A 19,178-nucleotide genomic window follows, 5' to 3' on the forward strand; every position below is an offset into this window, starting at 1 on the left:
AGAGGAACCCGAATGGCCGGCGCCACCGCCTCCGGTCGCCCCAGCCGAAACCACCGACCGTGACGTCCCCCCAGAACCAGCTCAACCTCCAGACCTCGCTAACCTCGACCAGTGGCCTCAAGAGGGGGGGCCCACGCAAGAACAATTTCGCCAAGAGCAGAAGACCTGTCCCTCCCTCGAGGGACTCCGCCAGCAAGCGCTCGCCCAAAGCGCAGGGGATACCTCCGGAACTCACTGGGTCTACTGGGACAATGATCTGCTGTACAGTGAGCAAAGAATCGCGGAGCTGGGGGCCAGCCGAGTACTAGTGGTGCCCCTCCGTTTTAGAGACTTTCTGCTAAACCTGGCCCACGATGTCCCCCTGGCGGGACACCTGGGTCAAGATAAAACCTACAGTCGTCTGGTGACCCACTTCTTCTGGCCCAAAATGAGGAACGATGTACACCAGCATTGCCGATCTTGCCCCACGTGCCAAGCCAGTGGAAAGAGCGGCCGCAAACTAAAAGCCCCCCTGCAACCTTTTCCCGTGGTCACCACCCCGTTCGAGAGGGTCGGGATAGACATCGTGGGGCCCCTGGACCCACGCACAAAACAAGGCCATCGATTCATCCTGGTGCTAGTGGACCACGCCACCCGCTACCCCGAGGCTGTTCCCCTGCGAACTGTGACAGCCCCGGTAGTCGGCCGGGCTCTAATGGGGATCTTCTCCCGTGTGGGCTTCCCCCGAGAAGTCGTCAGCGACAGAGGCACGAACTTTATTTCTAAATATATGACGTCCCTCTGGCAACAATGCGGGGTTACCTACCGATTCACAACCCCCTATCACCCTCAAGGGAACGGACTCGTTGAGCGGTTCAACCGCACGCTCAAAGGGATGATCGGGGGGTTGGAAGAGCCCCTCCGTCGCCAGTGGGACGTGCTGCTGCCGTGCCTCCTCTTCGCATATCGAGAGGTTCCCCAGAAGTCCCTGGGCTTCAGCCCGTTTGAACTGCTATATGGACACCCAGTGCGGGGGCCGCTCAGCCTAGTCAAGGAAGGCTGGGAGATGCCCCCTCTAAAAAACCCACCAGATGTCTTCCGGTACCTCCTAACCCTCCGCAACCAGACCCGGCGGTTCAGAGAGCTGGCAAAAGTCAACCTAGAGGCCAGTCAAGAGGACATGAAAAAGTGGTATGACCGGAATGCCTCCTCCATCGAATTTGAACCTGGGCAACCGGTATGGGTGATGTCCCCCACCGAACCCTGCGCCCTGCAAGACAAGTGGACGGGGCCCTTCAAAGTAGTCGAGCGCAAGGGTCCTGCCACCTATCTCATCGACATGGAATCTTCCCGGAACCCCCTCCGGGTCCTCCACGCGAACAGACTGAAACCCCACTTTGTGCGTTCAGAACTCAGCCTCCTGATGGCCACAGACAGTGGGGCTGAAGAGGACTCCGAGCCCCTCCCTGACCTCCTACGGACTCGGGAGAAAGACGGCTCCGTGGATGGGGTCCGACTCTCGGAGGCCCTCACCCAAGAGCAACGCCAGGAGTGTCGAGTCCTCCTGTCACAGTTCGCCAGCCTGTTCTCCCTCGCCCCAGGCGTCACTTCCTGGTGTGTGCACGATGTGGACACGGGGGACAGCCCCCCTATCCGCCACCGGGCCTACCGCGTGCCAGATCGGGTACGGGCCTGCATCCAGGAAGAGGTAGCAAAAATGCTCACGCTCGGGGTCATCGAGCCTTCAGACAGCCCCTGGGCCAGTCCTGTAGTACTGGTCCCCAAAGCGGCCGCTCCTGGCACCACACCGGAACTCCGGTTCTGCGTCGACTACCGGGGCTTGAATGCGGTCACCAGAACAGACGCACATCCCATCCCCCGGGCAGATGAACTAATCGACCGCATGGGAGCTGCCCGCTACCTCAGTATTTTCGACCTAACGGCGGGCTACTGGCAAATCGGCCTCACACCCCGGGCCCAAGAACGTTCGGCCTTTTCCACCCCCGATGGCCATTACCATTTCAAGGTCATGCCCTTCGGCATGAAGAATGCCCCAGCAACATTTCAGCGGCTCGTCAATCAGGTCCTGGCGGGGCTCGAAGGGTTCAGCGCCGCCTACCTAGACGACATCGCTGTATACAGCCACCATTGGTCCGAGCACCTCCACCACCTCCGAGCAGTGCTACAAGCCCTTCAGCGAGCTGGCCTCACGATCAAGGCCAGCAAATGTCAAATTGGTCAAGGGTCTGTAACCTACCTCGGGCACCAGGTGGGAAGCGGCCTGGTGGCCCCTCTGCAGCTCAAAATTGCCGCCATCCAGTCCTGGCAGCCCCCCATCACCCAGACCGAGGTACGAGCCTTCCTGGGCCTCACGGGCTATTACCGAAGGTTCGTGAAAGACTATGGTACTATAGTGGGGCCCCTCACGGAACTCACGTCAAAAAATCAACCCAAGAAAGTCAACTGGACCCCAGAGTGTCAAACAGCATTCGAACAATTGAAAGCCGCCATGTGTTCCGCCCCTGTGCTCCAGGCCCCCGACTACAGCCGGGAGTTCGTCGTCCAGACGGATGCCTCCGACCATGGCATTGGGGCAGTCCTGTCGCAAGTGAATACCGAAGGCCTTGATCAGCCAGTGGCCTTCATCAGCAGGCGACTCCTACCACGAGAACAACGCTGGAGCACCATAGAGAGGGAGGCCTTCGCTGTGGTGTGGGCCCTCAAGAAGCTCCGGCCCTACCTCTTTGGCACACACTTTCGGGTGCAGACCGACCACCGACCCCTGCAGTGGCTGATGCAAATGCGGGGGGAAAACCCGAAGTTACTACGTTGGTCCATCTCCCTGCAAGGGATGGACTTCACGGTTGAACACCGGCCTGGGCCAGATCACGCCAACGCAGATGGCCTGTCCCGGTTCTTCCGCCTCGACGAGGAGAGTCCCCAAGAGGATGGGTAACTCTCCCCGCCTTCAGCTGGGGGGACGCATGTTGGACAGGCCACATGAAGGGCCGCTCTCCCCCGGCCCGACCAGGCCCGAGCCCGGTCACGCAGGTACCACACACCACCATTACACGTCCTCCGTCCCCTCAGGGACCCCTGCCCTCGAACATGCCGACCTCGGGGGCCCGATCCACTGCCAGCCTGCGCGCCCATCCTGGGCGCCATCTTGGACACTCCACCACGAGGCCGCCTGGCCCCCGATCGACCTCAACCCTGGGCCTGGCCAGGCCTCAGACATCCCGGCACCACCATCCACCCAGGAGGTGAGCGGGCTACTTGGCAAGTCAATGGGAGAAAGAGGTGTCGATGGCTCTCCCCCGCCAAGTGCCGCTCGCCCATCGCCTCCCCGGGCGCTGGCTCCACCCCCCTGCTGGGTGTCTGGACTCCCTCATCCCGGACCTCCCGACCTCCAAGTGCGAGGGTCCGGACATCAAAGAACACCAGCCCTATAACTGGGGCAGCTCCAGAGCAGGAAGGCAGTTGTATCTTGGAGTCGAGAGACGTAAAGAAGAACTCATCCTGGACGGACTACTGGCGCTGCCGTAGCTCTGTCTTGTGCACCATCGTCTTGCCTGCTGGCGCTGCCGCAACCTTCGTAACCTTCATATCCTTCATCGTCGTCGGGACCTGCTGGCGTGGCCGCGGACCGTTTGTAACCGTCATCTTCATCGGGACCTGCTGGCTCCGCCGCGGACCGTCGTTTCCTTCGTCCATCTCGGGACCTGCTGGCTCCGCCGCGGCCCGATCATCTAGAACGCCGAGCTCGAGGATTGAGAGCTATTTCCATCTTTTTGGTAACAAGACTGTCCCGCTACCCTTTTCCCAAACCAGAGACCAGAATCGAGGGGACCCCTGAGTCCAGACCTCCTTGTACCATTTCATCGTAACTTAAAGAATTGCCTATAAAGTCTCGTTGAACTTTAACCCTGTGTGGTGTCCGTCTGTGGGGGGGAAGTTACTTGTCTGTACGATCGCTGGAGACGGCTCTCCCCGGAGACCTCTCCCTTTATCCTCGGCCGACCCTCCCGGTCCGTCTAACAATGGCCAGATGTTTCTCACAAACTTTGCATAATCTGCAAGATTCTGTGGCCCGATTTACGCAGATCTATGAGAAAAATGAAATGGCTAATAACTGGGGAGCTAGAGAACAACCATGCCGAGTGCCATGTCCAACTGGGACGGGAGGAGAAGCATGGTCGACCATCCGCGCGGATGCAGTCAAATCTGTGTTGAGTAGCCGAATAAATGATAGGCAGCGCGGATTGAAGTTCGGTCATTTAGGAGTGTGAAAAGATATGTCCAGCTAACAGAGTCAAACGCCTTGTCCATGTCCACTAGGACATGTGGAAGCTTACAAATTGTATTTGTACCTAATGTGATCTCCCCCGCTTGACTAATAAGCAGTGGTTATATCCCCCTCGCTCCCCGCTTGATTTAAAAAGCGTTTCCTCCGTCCCCGATGACTCTGACCAACTTCAGCCGACTTTGGCGCTGAGTTCGCGGTGTCCGAGCGGGCGGAATTTATTTTCGCAGCCATCTTAGATTGGGGAAGCCTTCGCAGGCACTCGATTGGCCAGTATAAAAGGACATCATTGGCTAGGCTCTCTAACTTGATGTGTGTGATATCCCCTCCTGAGGCGGAAGCCGGGAGGTTGCTGTACTATTTTGCTTTGACTTAATGTTACTTTGCACGCTTTTACCTGCTGCATTAATTCAGCTTTTAAAACATCACTTGCATTTCGCTTGACTACGAAGCTTAAAAATTGTATTTGTACCTAATGTGATCTCCCCCGCTTGACTAATAAGCGGTGGTTATATCCCCCTCGCTCCCCGCTTGATTTAAAAAGCGTTTCCTCCGTCCCCGATGACTCTGACCAACTTCAGCCGACTTTGGCGCTGAGTTCGCGGTGTCCGGGCGGGCGGAATTTATTTTCGCAGCCATCGTAGATTGGTGAAGCCTTCGCAGGCACTCGATTGGCCAGTATAAAAAGAGAAGGGCATGCCTCCGCGCAGCGGACGCACCGTACCTGCGCCGGAGTCGTGCCAGAGTCCTGCCCGTCTGCACCCGTCGGCGACCATTACGCGGCCTCGATGGCCGGCGATCCTCTTGGCTCCAACACCATACCCATATTCTATGGTAGGGAGCTCCTATTGAATCTCAACCCTATTCACTGCAACTTCACGCACATTATACCTTCCGATTCCAACCCCTACACTTATCCTTATACTCATTGCTGCCATGGAAAGAGAGTTTTTCTTTTCCGACCTCAAAGTCTCATTATGCCAGTAATGTCACTTCTGAGCCCACAGCTTCCATTTTAGCCTCCACTGTGTCTCTCGATTGCGGCCAATAACACATTATCTGGTCCCACATTTGCACTGGGGGCCCGACTCTAGTGAATCGGTCTATCGTGCTCTGTTGGGTATCACTGCCCATGGGTTTATCCTTAGTCATGGTCGTAGGCAAGGGACCCCCGCCTCCTATCTGTGGCCTAGCTTCCCTCCAGACAGACCCAGGGGCACCATCTGCAATGGTAGTGGCTCAGACTAGAGCGGATCTCGCAGTTGCCTAGTCCTCCCCCGCAGGAGCCGTTGCTTTAGTACAGCAAGTGGAAGGTGATAGCAAAACAATGATGGGAGCTGAAGACAGTGTTCTTGTTTCATGAGAGCAAGGGCTACGAGAATACCAGGCAGGCCCATTCAATACTCTTCATGACTTAACAATGGTGCTCCTGCAGGTGCAGGCCAGGAGGCCCCCCGGCCACCTCCGTGGTAGGAAAAGAAGTCCCCACCTCCCTAGCAGGCGCCTCACCACTTGCATCCCCTCTTATGTGTCGGCCTCACCGGAGGGTAAAAACATTCAGTCAGGGTGCCCAGTTCCTTGATGTATGCCTCCTGAGAATAGTAGTCAATGCAGGCTCACCCACCATCAGGCAGTCTGCAAACATGCAGTCCAGCAATCTCTGCTGTCTGGGGAGGGCAAGCCAGGGATCAGCTGCACTCCGTTTCGCTTCTGTCAGCCGTCACCACTTGGCCAGTCAACTTGGGTCCGAGCCCTCGGCAAGCCCAGCCACTGTCTCCAGGAGACATGCGGCTTGCCCCGGCACCAAGAAATTCCTTGCGCCACAAGGATCTCCCGCCTAATCCACCACCTGGCGGTGACCAGGCCCGCTGTCACTGGGCTTCCACGCAGCGGCCACCCGCCCTTCGACCACGGCGTCACGGCCTGGCCACAAGAAGCATGGCTCCAACAGCACGGCAGCTGCCTGGACTCAGCAGGCACCACGGACCAGGTCAGTCAATCTGGGCATCTTCACTGCATTCCGACTGCCTACCCAGGAACTGGATCAGGGAGCGAAGCGAGTATCCGGTAAGATATTGCATATTTCTGGAGGCAGGCGGAGCTTGCCTAAAGCGTGTCTGCAATGTTGGACCACTAGGCCACCCACTAATGTGGTTTTGTGACGTCGATACCAGGTTGCTCTGTTTGGAATCCGACCATTGCTGCTCATTCCATGGCTGCTCTTTCATTACTTTATGTATGCAACCCTCTGTATTCTTCACTGTCGATTTCTTTTTCTTTTTCTTCTCCTTTTCAATGTTTATTATCTTGGCATCTCATTCTTGTCTTCGCATCATCTAGCTGATCTATTGTTCTGGCTCTCTTCTGGGGTTATGCTTCTGTGCCTGTTTTATGGCATAGTGTGCCCACCTGTGTTCTTTGCAAACCATGAGGGGCTCAGGAGGCTCCTTGCACCACCAGAACTTCACTTTTTGTGACGTTACGTGGCTCTGGTGCCTGCTCAATATTTGAGGCAGCACTAAGCCACTTTTTTTTGGCTTAATGCTGCCTCGTAAATACAGTTCCTTTGAACGCAGTTTTCTGTGTTAAAGGGGCGTGCAATGGGTGTTCCTAACAACATCCATGGCTTTTTGACACTGCCCCAGATTGATGAGAAATCGTAAATTTGAGGTGGCACCAAAAACGTACGCTTCCCTAGGGGAGGCGTAAGGGAGGCACAACGAGGAAAAATATCTTTATTTCTCCTCGTTTTTCCATTTTCTATGTGTGCTGCGTTCTGCAGCACACACAGAAAGAGGAAAACGCCTCTTGTTATCGTTTTTGTGGAGGAAGGTTCCCCTTTAAATTGAGCCCGATGTTTGACTGGGAGCCAGTGAAGATGTCTTAGTTCCTTCTTGACAGAGACACACCTAGGTGTGCCTGTCACCAAACTGGCTGCTGCATTTTGCACAATTTGGAGTCTGTTCATATCTCTCTTTTGGATGTTCGAGTAGAGACTAATACAGTAGTCCAACCGTGACATAACGAATAGTTTCTTACCTGTCGGTGTAGTTTTGCAGCTTGAAGATCTTTCTGGATTCACTATGCTGTGCATATTCCGCGGTCTTGTGGTTGGGTCCGGATTCGTAGTCTTTTCTTTGGTTTTTTTTTTTTTTTGTAGCCCTTGTGGGCGTCGGCGTCACACCTCCTCGGGCGCATTTCCGGTGACGTCGGCATGCTTCCTGCGGAAGCTCCCACTCTTGGGCGCCATCTTCGGATTCTTTTTTCCGTGTTTCCTTCTTTCCCGAAGTCATGGCAATGTTCTATTCAAGGTGATAATTTCTTTACCACATGTCCATATATTCCGCTACTTCTTCTCCTATCACCTTTTCTCTTTTTTTTTTTTTGACCACCTCTTCTCTCTCCAGCCTCATCTTTCTGGCGGAGGTGGGTGGGTTCGCTAGTGAATCCAGAAAGATCTTCAAGCTGCAAAACTACACCGACAGGTAAGAAACTATTCGTTTTGCAGCGTGAATCTTTCTGGATTCACTATGCTGTGCATAGATTTCGTAGCGGTTTCTCACTTCCGTGGTGGCTGGGTGGAAGATGAGCTCTGGTTTCTGAATATATGCTGGAGCACCCTTTGTCCGACTTGTGCTTCCTTGTTCATCTGAACATCCACGCAATAGTGCTTCGTGAATGTGTGCACCGAAGCCCATGTCGCTGCCAGGCATATGTCCTGTATGGGTGTATTGGCCAGGAAAGCTATTGTAGCCCCCTTTTTCCTAGTGGAGTGGGCGCGTGCCCCCTCCGCTAGTTCTTCTCCTGCCCTTTTGTGGCAGAGTTGGATAGTTTGCGCGATCCATCGTGCAATAGTGTTCTTAGTTACTGCCTTGCCCATGTAACTGTTGGCGAACGACACAAAGAAACTGTTTCGTTTTCCTGTGTCCTTTTGTCCTTTCGATGTAATGCATGACCGCCCTTCTGGCGTCCAGGGTATGCAGGGCTCGCTCTGCGCTAGTGGTTGGTTTTTGGAAAAAACTCGGTATCTGAATGGACTGGTTCATGTGGAACCTGGACACCACCTTCGGCATGAAATGTGGGTCGGTCCTCATCACCACCCTGTCATTGTGTATTTGTAAGTATGGCTCCTGTAGCGTCAACGCTTGCAGTTCGCTCACTCTGCGTAAGGATGTAATTGCAACCAGGAAAGCAGTTTTCATAGTTAGCATCTTCAAAGAGGCCCTGTGAAGCGGCTCGAAGGGCTCCTTCATGAGTTCCGTCAGGACCACGTTTAAGTTCCATGCCGGTGGTGGCACCCGCTTGGGTGGCGCAATCCTTTTTGCTCCTTCGAGGAACCTCTTTACAACTTGTGATGTGAAGAAGCTTCTGCCCATCTCACCCCTTGTGTATGCCACTATAGCCGCCAGGTGAACTCTCAAGGAGGACGAGCTAAGCTTTTTGTCCAGCAAGTGTGTCAGGTACCTCAGTACCGTGGAGTCCTTCATTTTATTGTGAAGTCTCTCCCTCCTGCACCACATCGTGAACCTTTTCCACTTTGCGACATAGCACTTCCTTGTGCTGGGCCTTCGTGCCTCCCGAAGGACCCTGAGGGTGTTCTCTGGTAGTTTCAAATGTGCGAATTCGATGTCCTCAGGAGCCATGCTACTAGGCTCAGGCTCTCTGGTTCTGGGTGCAGCACCTCTCCGTTCTGCATGGAGAGCAGGTCCTTTCTCCTGCTGAATCTGTGGGGCGCACACTGCGCCATCTCCATGATCTGCGAGTACCATGTCTGCCTCGCCCACTGTGGCGCGACCAGTATCAGGGTCATCTCGCTCGCCCTGCACTTGCTCAGCACTCTGTGAATCAGCGGTATTGGGGGAAAAGCGTATGCAAATTTCCCGGACCAGTCTATCCATAGGGCATTCCCAAGGGACCCCTCTTCGTGTTGTCTGGATGCGAAGTTTCGGCATTTCGCATTTTGGCGTGTTGCAAACAGGTCCACCGATGGTGTCCCCCACCTGTTGAACAGGCTCCTCGTCTCCTGAGCATTGAGCTCCCACTCGTGGGATGCCGAGGTCTGTCTGCTCAGCCAGTCTGCTTGAATGTTCTCCTTGCCTGGTAGGTGTATGGCTATCAAGTCTATCTGGAGAGGGATGGCCCACCTCCATATCTCCTGCGCCAGCGTCGAAAGCGTTGTCGACTGTGTTCCACCCTGTTTGTTGATGTAGAACATCGCCGTGGTGTTGTCTGTCTGTAGCAACACCCTCTGCCTGTACAGTCTTGTCTGGAAGGCTTTCAGTGCAAGGAAGATTGTCTTCAGTTCTAGGTAATTGATGTGTTTTGTTGCATCCGCTGGCGTCCAAAGGCCCCTCACTTTGAGTTCCTCCATGTGAGCGCCCCATCCCTTCAGGGATGCATCTGTGGTGATGGTCACTGTTGGAGTTGGGAGTGTAAGTGGCTGTCCCCTTGTTAGGTTCTCCAGGGTCCACCATGCCATCTCCTTCTGCACTGCGTGCGTCACCACCACAAGATCCTCCCAACTGCCCGAAGCCTGTGACCATTGTTCCTGCAGCCATTCTTGCATGGGTCTCATGTGGAGCCGCACATTCGGCACTAGGTGGATGCATGATGCCATCATTCCCATGATCTTGCTCGCAGTCCTCACTGTCCGAGCTTGCCTCTTCCGGTATAGGCGAGTTTCCTTGACCAGTGCCCTTGCTCTCTTCTCGCTGGGGAACACTTTGCCCTGTACGGTGTTGATCTCTGCTCCCAGGAAGATCTTCACTTGCTCCGGCTCCATTGATGATTTCTTCCAATGCACAGAGAACCCCAAGTGTATGAGTGTTCTCGTCACTGTATGTGCATGCTGCTTGCACTTCTGGTACGAGCTTGCTTTTACCAGCCAGTCGTCGAGGTAAGGGTATACGTGTATCCCCTGTCTTCGTAAGTGCGCTGCGACTGCCGCGAGGCACTTCGTGAATACCCTCGGTGCTGATTTTAGTCCGAAGGCCAGCGTTGTGAACTGGTAGTGGCCTCCTCCGATAGCGAACCTGAGCATATGCTTGTGCTTGTCGTTCATCGGTATGTGTAAGTAGGCGTCCCTGAGGTCTATCGTGACCATGAAGTCTCCGACCTGCAATTGCGGCAGCACCTCCTGCAAGGAGGTCATTTTGAACTTTTGTGTTCTTATGAATTTGTTGACGAACCTCAGGTCTAGGATGGGTCTCATTTTGTCGTCGACCTTTGGTACTAGGAAGTACGTTGAGTATATTCCCTTGTTCCTCTCCCTGAAGGGGACTCTTTCTATGGCCTTTTTTTGTAGGAGTTCTTGCACTTCCTCCTGAAGTCTCGCCAGCTGTTCTTTTGCTGGTGGCTTCCCCCTTGGTTTTCTGTCTGTTGGTTTTTTCTCCAACTCCAAGCAGTATCCGAATTGAATGATGTTTAGGATCCATTTGTCTGATGTTATGTCTCTCCATTCCTGGAGATAGAACTTTAATCTTCCCCCCACTGGTGTCATGTGGTCGTAGGTCATTAGATTGTCCAGACCCCTTTGTACGTGGTGCCCCCTGGGATCTTTTCTGCGGTCGGGCACCCGGGGGAGTGCGAAGTCACTTCGAGGTGGGCTGCTGCCACCCCTCTTCTATTTTGGCCACGTCCATTTCTCCCTCGAAAGGACTGACCCCTTGGTTGGTATTGCCAGGGCTGCTTCTGGTGACCTTGCTGAGCCTGCGAGTCTGCCTGGTGCGTCTGCTGGAAGGCCTGGTGCGATGTACCTGGCTGGTTTCCACCTCTTCCGCCGGGCCTCCGTGCCGGGGTGCCTCTTCTGTTGCCTCTGAACTGCAATGCCCCCATGGATCTTGCAGTCTCGTTATCTTTTTTGAGTTGGCATAGTTTGTCGTCAACCGTTGCTCCGAAAAGTGTTTCGCCGTTGAACGGTGTGTTCAGGATACTGTGTTGCACCTCGGGTTTGAACCCTGAGATCCTGAGCCAGGCGTGTCTCCTCTCCGTGACACCCATCATCATTAGCCTGCTGGCGGTGTCTGCTCCGTCCAGGGCCGTCTTAAGGCAAGAATTTGCCGCGTTCTTCCCTTCTTCGACCAATTTTTCGGCCTTCTGCCTGGCCTCCTGGGGTAGGTCCTTCACCAAGTGCCCCAGTCCCTCTATGATTTGGTAGACGTGCCTGTTTAACAGGGCGTTGGAATTCGCCATGCGCCAGTGGGTCGCGGCATTTCGCTCGATCCTTCTCCCCACCAGATCCATTCTCTTGCTCTCCTTATCCGGCGGTGGGCCCGAGGTAGTAGATACGCTCGCCCTCTTCCTAGCTGTGGCCGTGATAATGGAGTCAGCGGAGACCTCGCCTCGAATGTAGGCCGGGTCCTTCGAGGAGTGCTTGTATTTTTTCTCTGTTCTGGGAGTTACTGCCTTGCATGTAGCGGGCTCCTTGAACGCTTCCCTTCCCTGCGCCAAGACGCTCTCGAGCATCGGGAGGAACTGGCTTCTTCTTTGTGTTGGGAGCAAAGTCTCTAGCAGGAAGTCTGCTTTCTGCTTTTCTTCGTCGAGCTTTAACTTGAATGCAGTCGCGGCAGATTGTATCGCCGAGTTGTATGCCCCGATGTCGTCCGGCGGCGAGGGTCTCGAGGGGTACGAGTCGACCGCCTCCTCCGGGCTCTCGGTGTCGACGTCTAGGTAATCCTCCTCGCGTGGGTCAGGGGTGACCGACTCGTCGTCCACTCTACTGCCCTCTTCGTCCTCGTAGCTGTAATCCTCGTAGGGATTCTCTTCAGCTTCCCGGTCGTCGACCATCTCGTCGCTAGGCACGCGGTCGTCGACATGTTCCTCTTCCTCGTCGACCAGATCTTGCACGGCGTGCTTGGTCTTGTGTGGAATCGTGAACGTACTCATCTCGGCGGCGACCTCCTTCCTTCGCTGCAAGAGGCTCGCCATCTCGGTTTCCAGCCGACGTCTTTTCCTTTCTACCTCGGCCGCGTTCTCTGCTTCGGAACGTTCGGCTCCCCTCTTCGGCGCCTGGCTCGGCGTCGAGATCTTTGGTGTCGACGGCTTGGACGTCGTACTGGCTTTCGGGTTTTTGGACGTTGCCGAGGCTTTAGGGTCTTTCTCCCTCGACGTCGATCGGTCCTTTTCGGCGCCGATCTTCGACGGTTTGTGCTGGTCAACAGCCTTCGGCGCCAGGGACTCCTTCTCCGAGGATCCGCTGGGCCTGCTTGTGGTCGCGGACGGCAGATGTCGCTGCGTCGGCGCCTTCGGGCTCTTGGCCTCGAGCTTCCGAGACTCAGGGTCTCTGGTGTTCTTATGGGACGTCGAGTCTCCTACCTTATCAGGTGTCTTCTCGTAATCGGTCTCTGCGACCGTGTAGCCGTCGTCTTCTGCGGCAGCGTTGTCCTCCTCCTCCGAGGATATCCCCAGCTCGTACAGCGATGGCGTCGGGGATTTTCCTCCGAGGGCGGCGTGTGCTACCCTCTGTCTCTTTCTCACTCGGAGGGTCTTCTGGGCGAAGACGGCGCAGGCGTTGCAGTCCTCGCTTCTGTGTTCTACCGGTAGGCAGAGGTTGCAAACCGGGTGCTGGTCTTTTTGTGCGTACTTGTGTCTGCAGTTCGAGCAGAACTTGAACGGCGTGTTGTCCATCCTCGTGCGTTCAGGCCTCACTGAGCGCGTGGACGTCGACGATCGTCGAAGTTCTCGAGGTTTTCACCTTCTCTCCTCTTCGTCGGTGTTCTGCGAAGTCTTCTCTGGTCTTCTTCTTCCAATAAATACTCCAACTTCCACTCTTTTCAGTACTTTCTCCAAAAATGTCTGGAGCCCAACAGGAACGATCCAGACCCGACAGCGGAAAAAAGAATCTGAAGATGGCGCCCAAGAGTGGGAGCTTCCGCAGGAAGCATGCCGACGTCACCGGAAATGCGCCCGAGGAGGTGTGACGCCGACGCCCACAAGGGCTACAAAAAAAAAAAAAAACAAAGAAAAGACTACGAATCCGGACCCAACCACAAGACCGCGGAATATGCACAGCATAGTGAATCCAGAAAGATTCACGCTGCAAAATGAGAGCTGTGACCGCTGTTCTAAGGCTGTCTTCCGGAAGAAGGAACATTTTCCTCAGAATTCTGAGGAGAAAGAAACATGTAGAGAGAACCCCACTTATCTGGTCCCCGAAGTGAGACCATTGTACACAATGACCCCCAGATTCTTCACTTTCTTAGTCGGTTCTGGGAGAGTTCCCAATTCTTCCGACTACCAGTCAGGCGTCCAGAGGCCAGAGTGTCTTTAGGAGAAACTCAGCGCAGCCATCACAGCCCCACGTGGCACGGTCCTAGGGTAGACCCAAGTTGCAGACCTGTTGGCTATCTTTCTTCACAAACTAGTGATGGCATTTAGGACAGAACATTGATAGTGTGTGCTCCAAGCCCCACCTGAATTCTCTGTCCCAAGCAGTAGATCATCTTAAGGCTATCTAATTTTTCGGTGTTAATCGTCAATTTCTCTTGGCTTTCATTTTGTTCATAGGTCTGTGTTGCCAAAAAAAGGCTTTTTCCCTTGGAAAAAACCCCAATTTTTGCATGTGTCGTCTGGGAGCTCAAACCCCTAACTCTAAACCCAACTACGGAAAAAAAAAATTGAAGATGACAACCACATACTGAGACTGCTGGGGCTAACATCTGACTTCACTGAAGGAAGGACATAGCACCATAAGGCCGACGACAACGCCTACTAAAAGAAGAAAAAAAACTGAAGCTACACAGACAATTCCAGACCCATCCGTTAGATGGCGTAATAATGCATCTGAAACAATTCATACAGCAAAATATCATTTGTCGTGGGAGATACTAAAGGGTGGTGCGCCTCCAAATCGCTAACAAGATGTCAATCTTGTGTCTAATTCCCCCGATTATGCTGTGTATTATTATCTTATGCTGTCTGATAAAGGAATTTCTTTTAGATGCCCACTGGGCTGGACAATAAGTTACTGTTTCATTTGGTTGTTTGTTTAGGTCTGAGCTCTTGTCGCCCTCACTAACTGCCTGAGAAGCCTTTGACTGCTTGCCATTGCTATACTGTGAGGCAAATGTGGAAATAGTTCACTTGTTCCAGTTTGCAAAGCCATAGTAGGCCAGATACCGCATCACCAGTGACAAACAACCTCAACCACCATGGTTGTGGCCCTGTAGCTCCTGTCTTCCCTGTAGGTGTGCCCGCTTCACTCCTGCGAATGGGGCCGGACACAGATTGTAACTTTTTTGTTTTGTTTACATTTGGTATATTATTCTCTGATGTGCTTGAAGAGGTATCCTTCCTTAGATGCAAGTAGAAAAGGACTCAGCCATTAAGCTATTGGTTATGTACCTAAGCTCTCTTGTTTTTGTAGGCAGTACTTGGATATGGCTCTACAGCTGGCTAAGAGGAGAGTAACCTAGTTGTGGTGCAAGGCATCCCAGCTTGTACATAAATTATGTCTCTGAAGTTCTGTAGTGACATGTCGGATGCCTGTTCTCTGCTAATTCAAGAAACCAATAGACCCAAGGATGTTTGGGCTCTGCTGCGCGAGTGCATTCAGACAATGAAGTCTAATGCCCTGATGTGAAAATTCTGCTAGAGTGCATTGTCTAAGAGTTCCACATTGACCTGGTGTGACTGTGTCGGTGTACCAGAAACAGTTGTAAGCTTTTTGATATGGTTCATGAACTATGAAACACTGATCATACGAAATTCATACAAAACTGATCAGTTACTTTCAGTAATGCTAAATACTTTAATCCTAATTCTTTCTGTGACATATTTACAGACAGCTCTGTGTGCTCACGACTCACCATGCAATGTTTATTAATTTTTAAGTGCTATTGACCTTACATTTTTCATCCAACTTGCTTGTGGCTAGCTCTTCATGCTCCAGAATCAACTCCAAAATGCTGTTATCTTCAGTTTGTTTGTGTAATACATTTTCTAGCTCAGTAGAAGCTCCTAGTGTAGTCCTTCGGTGTCCATGCTTGGTACTGTTGGACCTTTTTTCTAAGTCTGGAGCTATACTAGTTTCTGATTTCGAAAAAACACACACTCTATTACAGACAAATGCCAGAAACGCAACGACCAGAAAAACCATGACAAAGCATATTAATGAGTGACAAACAGCATTGACATTTGTTGGTAGGAACATACACAAGCGTACAAATGATCTGCAATCTGGCACACACCCTCACTCCAATATTTCATTTTTAAATATATCATCTGAATATCCACTTAGTAAAGGTGTAACTTTTATTAAAGAATATGCAGTTTTATCTTAGTTTAAAAGTGAAGCATCTATTGCACAAGGGACTCAGATTTGATAACAGTTGCCAAACTTTCACATGGCAAACAGAAGCCTCCTAGGAGCATAGCATGACAGGGCTTTCATTTCTACCCAACCCACCCTACTTATACAGCATTGTCCTGGCCTTATTCACAGATGTCCCTACCATCCACTTGAACTAATTAATGCAAAGGGAAACTATAAGTTCCCTAATTGTCCGTCAAAGTAATTTTTGTGCAGAACTCCAACGAGACAACAAAGCAAATCAGCAGGATCTACAAGCAGTGGCTGTGGGCCTTTTCTGTGACTTAGAAAAAGTACAGGCCATTTCTGGAGACAAACTAAAAAAAATATTCATAAAAATGATATCTCTGTCAGATCATATTGTTTCACCTTTTTGGGTCTACCCCCTTATTCTGCTGGTGGAGCCAGCATCAGAGCTGTAATCACTTGATAACAAGAAGGACGCTCAATTCTTCATACATGACCACAAATCAACTTTTATGGCACTCAAGAGGATAGGAAATATGCCACTTCCTTCAAAAGACTTCACTGCAAGAAAATGCATCTCCTTTTTCTGCTGCAATCCCTTGATGAAGATAAATGTCCGCATTCAGGACTGGGGAATTATTCATGCACTGCAATGTACAAAATGTGGGAGTTATGCGCAGAGATTGCGCCTGCTCACAAAACTTCATGAAACATGATGAAAAATTATGTGAGACTGCTCTCTTTGTCACACTATAAACTGGAGAGATCTCGTGCTGGCGAAGTTGAAAAGCAAACAAATGGAATGTGGCCATTTTCTGATCCTCGCTCATCAGTTGAGGTTGAATATTCCTGGGTTCGCCCAGTGTCCCCCTGGTGCCTCTGTCTCGCTGTGAACGTGAAGTGAATTATCCAACAACTTCATGTGCATCCAGGAACAACAACACCCTAAAACCGTACACTGTCTCCATCAAACTTTGAGTAGGGTCTGCCCACTTTCCAGTCAGCAGTTTGGCTGTTTCAGGGACCTTGACAAGGTTCACCGACCAATCCACAAACGTCAGAGAGTCGTCTTTCTAAGAATTCTTATTCATTCCCAATTTTAGGAGAAGATAGTGCGACCAAGATGGTATGAGGGACCTCAAAGTACCCTGGCATGGAACAAAACAGAGCGAAAAAAAACCTCCCAACTACACCTTATCTCCAGTGGAATACAAATCCTTCTATCGCAAAGAATCCACATTGTCTACAGTGAGCCCACAGCTTCTTATACGACATGTCCCATCTCCTGCAAGACTTATCCTTTATCAGAGCTCCTGCCACAATGAAGCAGAACTACTCGTCTTCTGCATCTGGGCTAGCATTCTCCGCAGCGGGCTGGGTGTTTTCTGGGAAATCATTGGCCCTGCTCGGAGGGCGAGGGCTTTGTGGTGCAGGGGATGCTGGATCCATAGTCGGGTTCTCAGAGCTCCGAGCTAGGAAGGCAGTGTACTGGTTCCAAAAAGACAGTGGCCCTGACTTGGCTAATTGCACAGGGTCCTCACCAGCTGGAATGTTGGGTGGTGTCTGGTTGGGAGTTCCTGGTAAGAGAGGTTGTACCGAAGGCTCCGAGGGCAGAGGTCGCGTCACTCTGGGGTGGCTGCTGTCCCAAACATGGGTGCTCATGTGGACCTGATAATAGAAAAAGAGAAAGCACTGTCATTGAGGAATGACATTAAAATTTACCATTTACAGAAAACAAAGCTAACACATATGCCTATTGTCGTCCCTCACTTCTGAGCACTTAGTGTACATTTAACGGGACAGTAGCTCCCTTTACACAGTTATAAGACAGCACTGCTCATGAATGGAAAAGAGCAGTCCAATACATGACATTTAAAGATAAGATGTTCACGTTTGGATGAAGGGCAAAAAGAATGGGTTGCCCATTAATTGAGGGGATATGGCCCAATATCAGAGTGGAACGCCCTCACCAAACTGATTTACCTAAATGTATAATCCCCGATGTCTAGTGTGCTTTCTACCCCTACTCCCCCTGGCCGAATTACAGGACAATTCACTATTTGGACAAACCTATCTACAAGGGGGGTGCGGGGGGGGGAGGATGGCCCAATGACAGGGTGGGCCGCACCCATTTTTTTGGGTTCAAAGAAAAACAAATCCTTGTCTACCTCCCACCCTTTAGGAGCAGATTATGGACAAACCACCAACTCTGCCTTCCATGGGAGCAGAATGACTGTCCTTCCCCCTTTTGGTAAGGTTTGACCCTATGTAAATGTAAAGGAATTTATATAGCGCAAATCACCGAGCGGTTTCTAAGTGCTTGCTTAAGGAACCCATCCTGGTATTCCCCTGTGAGATAACCACAGCAGGGTATCTGCAAGGTGAAAGCCAGGCATCCCACCGCGAGGGGCCATTGTGGAAATTAAGCAAGCTATTGCCCAGAGTCACAGAGTGTGAGCCTGTGAATCGAGTAGGCACTGGAGTGAGAATTGTCGAGTCCATGGACATTTTAGGACTCAAGACCCCGCCGAGCCGGGAATTGAACCCTGGTCCCGGGCTGACCTCTGCTTCCAGGTCTGCCTCCTCTAACCAGTGAGCCACACTTCTCCACATCCTATTCCTATGTCAGGATGGGACACCCCAACCCTTATTTAAATTTATTTTCATTTCCCTGGTGTTCCCTCACCCTAGGGAGGACAAATTGGGACCATAGGAAATCTGCCTTTTCTGTATAGTCATCTGTATTTTTCCTCACTTCCTAAACACACCTCCACCTCTGTAGCTCAAGCTTATGGGCCATGAGGCACTAGGGGGCCTTGTAAGGCCCCCTCTATTTCCTCAATACCACCTTAACAAATGAGGTCTCATCACTGTGGTTAGGAGCACAGTGAGGAAACTTGTAATATCATATTGCTTGGATCCCTTCCGTCGACATCCGGATAGAAGTGCCCCAAGAAAGATTCTGGTCAATTTCCAGACATATTCAGTAAAAGAGCTAATATTTACCAAGGCTCTGGTGGATTCATCACTCCAGATCGACTCCTCTAAATACTTAATTCGGTCTGATGTAGGGAGGGTCACAGCACAAAGACAGTGGGAGCTGGGGTCCCGTATGGCTGATTTGAGAAGCCAAGGAACACAGGTCATGATGAAATTTCCCGCGGCTTTAACAGTGGTTTGGAGGAATAAAACATACAATTTCACCTCCACTCAAGTAGTTGATAGTTTTCTAATTAGCATGAAAGAACATCAGCACCAGCATTAGACAAGGGATTTCTCATACATTCAATAGCGATAGCCTTTAGGCTCAATCAACAGATTAGGAAATGAAATTGGTAGATTAAGATTCTTAGAAAACAGCCTTTAGGCTCAATCGATAGATTAAGAAATGAAAATGGTAGATTAAGATTTTTATAAAACACATAGGGGTAAATAATCTTAGTAGGAATATGACATATCACATTAAGAAAGCAGAGCAAATTACTCATGTTTAAGGGTGGTAGGCACATTACTTGGTAGATACACGTAAGGAGGCAGAATCCGGGTTCTGGACAGAGTCTCAAAATGGCGGTATGATTGCCAAAGTCCAAGAGGGGGGTTCCTCAAGGGGGAGGGAGCCGT

The 19,178-nt window shown here is 51.6% G+C and overlaps 1 protein-coding gene across 1 annotated transcript in view; it reads right to left on the reverse strand.

The window, feature by feature from the left end:
- Positions 1–15,080: 15,080 nt before the first annotated feature.
- SALL2 (spalt like transcription factor 2) overlaps positions 15,081–19,178 on the reverse strand; it is a 144,204-nt gene continuing 140,106 nt past the window's right edge. Inside the window, exon 3 of the mRNA XM_086923637.1 lies at positions 15,081–17,225. Within this exon, the coding sequence (XP_086779763.1) occupies positions 16,890–17,225 (336 nt within the window). The 3' untranslated portion in view covers positions 15,081–16,889. The remainder of the gene's footprint in view (positions 17,226–19,178) is intronic.

This window comes from Lissotriton vulgaris, chromosome 5, assembly GCF_964263255.1.
Source record: "Lissotriton vulgaris chromosome 5, aLisVul1.2, whole genome shotgun sequence".
NCBI classification, from domain to species: Eukaryota; Metazoa; Chordata; class Amphibia; order Caudata; family Salamandridae; genus Lissotriton; species Lissotriton vulgaris.